The 7,488-nt window shown below is 38.2% G+C and overlaps 1 protein-coding gene across 1 annotated transcript; it reads right to left on the minus strand.

The window, feature by feature from the left end:
• Nucleotides 1–4,952: 4,952 nt before the first annotated feature.
• Nucleotides 4,953–7,288, minus strand: LOC128656372 (ralA-binding protein 1-A-like). Its single transcript, XM_053710237.1, is given in 2 exon segments — nt 4,953–5,675; nt 5,677–7,288. Coding segments are annotated over 2 exon segments (1,953 nt in total). The 5' UTR covers nt 7,195–7,288; the 3' UTR covers nt 4,953–5,240.
• Between the last annotated feature and the right edge of the window lie 200 nt (nt 7,289–7,488).

Below are 7,488 nucleotides of genomic sequence, written 5' to 3' on the forward strand. Positions count from 1 at the left end.
ACCCAAATGTTTTTGTTCATGATTCAGATAGAGCATTACATTTGAAACAATATTTCTTCGTTCTCTTGCTATCTTTATTTTAAAAGCAGGGATGTAAATCTCAGTAGCCAGCCCATTATAGGTTCAGCACCATGGATAGCGCTTGCTTATTGGAGGCTTACATTTACCCACCAATAAGCAAGCATAACCCAGGTTCTCAACCAAAAATTGGCCGGCTCCTATCCATCACTTTCCTGCTTTTTAAATAAAGATAGCAAGAGAATGAATACAAATTGATAATAGGAGTAAATTAGAAAGTTGCTTAAAATTGAACGCTCTATCTGAATCATGAAATAAAAAATGTGGGTTTAGTGTCCCTTTAACATAAAAAAGAAGACCTGAGTGTATCAGGAACATGGTGCCCAATATTTCATTCTAACAGTCAAACAGCATATCAGATAAATTAAATTAGATTATTTTAAACATTTTAGAATCTCTTTTTGACTAACACTCGCCTAGATTACGAGTTTTGCGCTAAACAGGGTGAGAAACGAAATTTGGGTTATTTCACTCTCCATAGCACTGCGATTACGAGTTACTAAAAAGCCTCCTTGTGCGTGCGATATGGTAGCGTTAAGCTCCATACTGCACAAAATCCAAGGGCTGATTTGATGTGCTCATGCACGCTTTTCCCCCATAGACATCAATGGGGAGAGAGTGTTAGAATAAAACACCTGAAGTGCGGAATGAAAAATTCTCCGTAACGCAACCCCATTGATGTCTATGGGGAAAAAAAGTTACGTTTTAAACCAAACACCCTAACATAAATCCCAAGTCTAAACACGCCTAATCCGCCACCCCCGACACCTAAATAAAGTTATTAACCCCTAATCCGCCCTCCCTGATATCTCCACCACTAATTAAAATGATTAACCCCTAAACTGCTGCTCCCCGACATCGCCAACACTAAATTAAATGATTAACCCCTAAACCTCCGGCCTCCCATATCGCCGCTACTAAATAAACCTATTAACCCCTAAACATCCGGCCCCCCACATCGCCGCTACTAAATAAGCCTATTAACCCCCTAAACCTCAGGTCCTCCACAACGCCGCCACTAAATAAACCTATTAACCCCTTTACCCGCCAGCCCCCCACATAGCAAAACACTAAATTAAACTATTAACCCCTAAACCTTACACCCCCCTAACTTTAAATTAAAATTACAATATAGCTATATTTAAATAAATGAAAACTTACCTGTGAAATAAAAATAAACCTAACATTAAACTATAAATTAACCTAACATAACTATTATAATAAAATACTACCAATTAATAACCTAAATTAAAAATTTAAAAAACGTAACACTACGAAAAAAAAAACCAATCTAAGCTTACAAAAAATAATAAACAAAATTATCAAAAATAAAAAGAATTACACCTAATCAAATAGCCCTATAAAAATAAAAAGCCCCCCAAAAATAAAAACACCCCTATCCTACCATAAACTACCAATAGCCCTTAAAAGGGCCTTTTGTAGGGCATTGCCTTAAGTTAAACAGTTCTTTTTTTTTTTTTTTTTTTTTTTTTTTTTGCTTTCAAATTTATTTTGCAGTGCTGCATGATTTCATGATAATAAACAATAACCAAAAAGGACTACATGAGGATGGAGGCATACAACACTGATATGTGAATGGCAAATGGAAACACATTTTGTAAAGCAAACTTTAAAATTTTAGAAGATATAACTTGTAACAGACAAGGCAATTACATACTTTAAAACTTCAGAGAACATGTTTAAAAAAAAAAAAAAAAAAAACGTAAAAAGGGAAATCAAAAGAACATTAATTTACAAGCTGATTGTGTAGAATCTTAATTGTTAGGGTTGTGCATTCTAGTTACAAAATCCCTTGCATTTTTCTTCTTTTGCTATACCCATATAACCAATTCTACTTAAAATGGACATTAAACACTAAATACATTTAATCTCCTATTTATGGGTGCCACCATTTAGTAACCTAGGGTTACAATGTAGATATCTGAAGGAGAGTTGATGCACGTATGCAAACACATCAGCACTGGAATGCAGTGAAAGTCCGATTTCAACATGGTGGCACCGATGACCGATGTATTTAGTGTTATGTCCCTTTAAGACTGCTATCAATCGCAGCATAACTAACGTACAATTCCTATTCTCAATCTGAGAGGAAATTTGCTTAGAGCAATTGGTTTTAGCTAAACAATTGGATAACTAATATTAAGGATTCCTGCCATAAATTGCAGAAACCAGAAGCAAAAACTTCAAGTCTGACCATAGATATATGTAACCCTGTTTTCTAAAGGGATACTAAAAATACTGTAGTTTTGCATCAGTGCACTTATTAAGATGCAACCTATTGCTAGGACTGAGCTTTCATGTACAACTAAAGGGACACTGTACTCATTTAAAGCATGAGGAATATATATATATATATATATTTTTTTTTACTGAAAACAAACAGTTAAAGGGACATAATACTCATATGCTAAATCACTTGAAACTGATATACAGTATACTGTACACTTGAAACTGATGATACAGTATAACTGCAAAAAGCCGAAAGGAAAACACCACATGAGCATCCCTATGTAAAAAAGGAAGACACTCTACCCCACAATCTACTCAGCTCAGCAGAGTAAGTTCTGTGTAAAAAAATATAATTCAGCTGCCTGCCCAGCTGCAGGTAAAAAAAAAATTTTTTTAAAAAATGAAGAAATGAACATCAGCCAATCAGCATCAACAGTGCTGAGGTCATGAACTCTTTTACTGTGATCTCATGAGATTTGACTTAAAGGGTCACTGAACCCAAACTGTTCCTTCCGTGACTCAGATAGAGCATGACATTCCAAGCAACCCTCCAATCCACTCCCACCATCAAACTCTCTTCATCTCTTGGAATCTTTATTTGAAATGCAAGAATGTAAGTTTAGATACCGGCCCATTTTTGGCGAACAACCTAGGTTGTCCTTGCTGATTGGTGGATAAATTCATCCACCAATCAAAAACTGCTGTCCAGAGTTCTGAACCAAGAAAAAAGCTTAGATCCCTTCTTTTTTTATATAAAGATAGCAAGAGAACGAAGAAAAAAATGACAATATGAGCAAATCAGAAAGTTGCCCAAAACTGCCATGCTCCATCTGAATCACAAAACAAAAACCTTGGGTTCAGTGTCCCCTCAACTCATGAGATTTCATTGTAAACTTCCTTACACTGAATAGGGAAATAAGATGAGTGTGCACGTAAGCTCGCTCCTTCCACTGTCCCGGGACAGACATACTGATTTGTTGCTTAGAAGACCTTTACAATGGGATGTGGGCTACTGATGAACTTTTGAGGTAAAATATCCTCCTTCCCCACAGAGATGCCCAGGTGACACCCTCCAGTCAGCTTCCACAGCCACACTGCATCACTCTCAAGTGTTTAAACATATGGCCCTTTAAGTAAAAGCTGTTTAAGATGAAATAAAGGATAGTACTAGCTTTGTATCTCCTGCTAATACTCATTGGCTAAGAGATCCAACTCCCACAACTCTGGTTTAGAGACACCTCTGGAAACCCAACAAAAAAACAATGGTTTTATTCAGGGCACACACAGTTTTTCTTTTTTAAATGTATTTAAAATGCCCTCTCTTTACGCTGAAAACAAAAAAAACCTTGGTTAAACAGACCCTTTAAAGCTTCATGGCTCTTTTGAAGCTGAAGGCTCTTAAAACCAAATCCACAGAGTTCAGTATTTAGTGCTTCAGGAACATAATATGCAGTCTCTGATGCAAATAACTGCTGGCTTTAACAAAGAACTATCAATATAGTGCATTGGACATTTTTTCTTCAAACAGCTATTGGCCAACAAACACAATTCTTCCTTTTTCAATATTTCTATAGATCAGCAACAAACTGCAACTAGAAAGGAAGAGGTCTTATGTCAAATAGGTATAGCTGGCCCATCAACATTAAAGGAAAAAGGTCCACTCCTGTCACATCACTGAAAGAAAAAATGTCCATAAACCTCTCATTCCACACCCACAATCCCAAAGCAACACTGGCTCAGACCATTATGGAGAGTATTCAAAATGTAATTAGAAAAGTTTCTATTAATGCAGGGTTGGAAATGTCAACATGAACAGGTCAGTATAGACTTAGGCTCACAATGAGAGAATTCACCTTTTTAAAGGGATTCACAAAAGTCTGTTCACATTAAGTTGTGGCTAGCAAAGAATTCTGTAATGAAGGGGTGACTTAAATGAAGACTACCCAACACATTTGTAAAAAAAAAAAAAAAAAAAGGCACAAATATTGAACAACAAAAGCAAGTAGATAAATGTTGCATTCTAACTTAAGATGCTGTCCCAGATATTTATTGTATGTCGATAAACTTCCTCTCTGTTAAACATAAGACCATGTTTAAGAATCTGGGTCACTATCTACAAGCCTAAAGTCATTACATGTATACATTAAAACATATCTGCAACATAAGCTATGGCTTCAAGGAGAGCTTTGTTATCAGTAAAACAAAATGCTCCTCTATTTTCTATGTAATATCGAGTAGTGTTGAAAATGCACATTATTTTGCTGGGGATGTATTTCATAGAATGCACAGTCTCACTGCAATACAGTTATGGTCCAATGAGCCCATGCATGTCATATAAAACTATACGAAACCAGCAGCGCAACCGCCTTCACATCTAAATGGCTATAGAGCAAATGTGTACACTGAAAACCTTGCTCCACCAAATACAATTTATACATTTATTTATAGTAGTCTTCAAACAGGTGCATTCACAGCTGCAAAGTCCCTGGTTTAATTGTGATTAAAGTAAAAACTGTACATGTTAAAAGTGCGACAGATGAAAAGATATTAATGAATAAATAAAAAAAATGCTGTTGAGCTTGTTTACATTAGTCTATTTGGTTCATAAAACACTAAAAATCAAATATTGTAAAAACAAAGCAATTTTATTTTCATAACCACATTGCTCTATAACCATACGCCTCACTAGCTAAAGTTTTTTACTTCTATCTCCCCTCCTCCAAGTACTTTCCTAACTTTATTTTATTTACTATATTTTTGTTGTTATATTTTCTTTCACAATAACCTGAGCCCCACATAGCCAGAACCCAATGTAATAATTAAAAGTCTTTCATTTGGAGGACGTGAGTTTGCAAATCACAGCAATGGACTGGAGGGATTAGTAGGGAAATGTCTTTATATGTATTGCATTGTCAAATGAGTGTTTCCTTCCAGTCTTTAATTGGCGATGGTCTCACTTGCTCCTTCGTTGCCTTGGGCTGATCCTTCTGTGCTTTTGTCTCAGACACAGCATCTCTCTGCAGCTGTGACTTGGTAACCAGTTTCCCTGGCTCCTCATCCTCCAGCAGCTGCTCAGATTGGACACGTTGCATCTGCAATAGCCGAAGTTGCACTCGTAGTTCAATGATCGCCTCTCTTTCTTCATGAATGGCTTGATTCAAATGGTTGTTCTTTATCTCCAATTCTTCATTCTGCCTTTGCAAATCTTCTAAAATAATCTGAAGTTCCTCTTCATCTTCACTTTCACTCTCACTTTCAGAGGAATATTCTTCAGTTTCACTTCGGCCATGCTGCTGGCGGCTTTGAATCTCTGAGATTTCAGCTCTGAGGCGATCTATTTCTTCTTTTTTCTGTAGCTATTTGTCGCCGTAGGAATTGCTCCATTGCTACAAGTTCTTCCTGTTCAGTTAGGATCTCATTTTCCTGTGCCAGTAGTATATTAAGGACTTCTTCTTCATTCTCATTCATTTCTTCTTTTGAAACATCCTCCTTTGAAAGACTAGCAATTTCTTGTGCAATTTTAGTTTCACAATCCTGCCTCTTGGCTTCTCGCAGTTTTCTTTTAAGAGCTGTAAGAATCCTCTGTACTTCCCAAAGCCTCTCTTCTTTGGACAGGTCCTTGATTCCTGCTTGAAGATCACGGTGTAGGCAGTTCAATAGAAATTCCTGTCTTCGAATTTCCTCCTTTATAGTTTCCTGTGTATCAGGCAGTGCAGGCATGGTAGCCATGTTTGACCACCGTAGAGGTTTTATTACTTGTTTTATTTGAATGCCTCCAAAAAGTTCTTGGACGTGCGTGAAAAACACATATAGGACACGATTACTAATCTGAACTGTAGGGCTGAGCACAATAGAAATATTCTGTATGTTCATTTTGGTTTCAAGTTCCTTCTCTATGACATGGTCCATATGTACAATCAGCCAAGAAATTAAGCAGAAGTTGCATTCTGGCAGCTCCTTCAACAGGCGCTGACACTCCTGCAACCTTTCCATTTCAGTGCTCTTGCCACAGACATCTTCAAAACGTGGCAACAGATCTTTGGTCAGCACATTCTCAGGTAGTTCACGCAAGTATTGCTTCAGTAAGCTGGCTACTGTGTAAGGCTCATAGTCATCGAGGTTAGGAGACTCCTCTCTGTCATAAGCTGCTTTTAATTCATCAACTTTTGACTTTATTCCTGATACTCTGTAGATGCCTTCGCATTTCATTCCATGACGTTCTATGAAGTCAATGCACTCGCGGAATACTGCAGGCAGCCTGATTCCATCACATATCATGGTCCTTTCTGCCGCTGCTGACAGTGGGATGCCAAACACCGGCCTCAGGCTGGGTACATCCACAGGGGGAGGCTCAGGCTCAGGGGTGGGTTTCTTTTTTTTCTTCTTCTCCTTCCACTGCTTAACAACATCAGCAGCTGTTAAGTCCTTGGACTTCTTTTCTATGTGCTTGTCTTCCTTGTGCTTTTCTTCTTTTGGTTTCTCTTTAATTTTAAAATCTTTTTCTTTTTTCTTGGAAAAGCTGGGTTTTTTAAACACATTGATTCCCTTAGACCTCTTCATTTTGGACGGGCTTTCTGCTTCATCACCAGAACTGTCCTCTTGGAAGGCAGCATAGCCTTCAGTTCTTTTCTCCTTCTTTTTGAACTTTCCTTTCTTTTTTCCATGTTCTTTCTCGTCATCAGAGGCTATATCTGGAGGTTCATGAAGAATGTCATGAGGAGGAGAAGGTTCTCCAGTACGGTATAAACCGGGAAACTTGGTGGGGCTAATTTCTTCTGAGCTAGGGGTGCGAGCTAGTCCCCCACCATGTTCAGCCCGGCGATGCTCACTTGGGCTGCTGGTGGGGGGCAGAAAGCACTCCGTCATTCTGGCGATGTCAGCCTACTGCAGAAACGTAGCCGAATTTCTGTTACCTGTCCATGGCACCTGTGTCCTCCCCCTGCTGTCTCGGTGCAGGCCGCGCGCTCTGTCAGCCTAAACAGTTCTTTTACCTGTAAAAAAATGCAAAGTCCACCCAGCAGTAAAACCCACCACCCAACCAATCCCTCAAAATAAAATAAACCTAACTCTAAACAATCCTAAACTACCCATTGCCCCTAAAGGGGCATTTGTATGGGCATTGCCCTTAAATGGGCATTCAGCTCTTTTTCACTGCCCTTA

Source organism: Bombina bombina, chromosome 4 (assembly GCF_027579735.1).
Source record: "Bombina bombina isolate aBomBom1 chromosome 4, aBomBom1.pri, whole genome shotgun sequence".
NCBI lineage: Eukaryota > Metazoa > Chordata > Amphibia > Anura > Bombinatoridae > Bombina > Bombina bombina.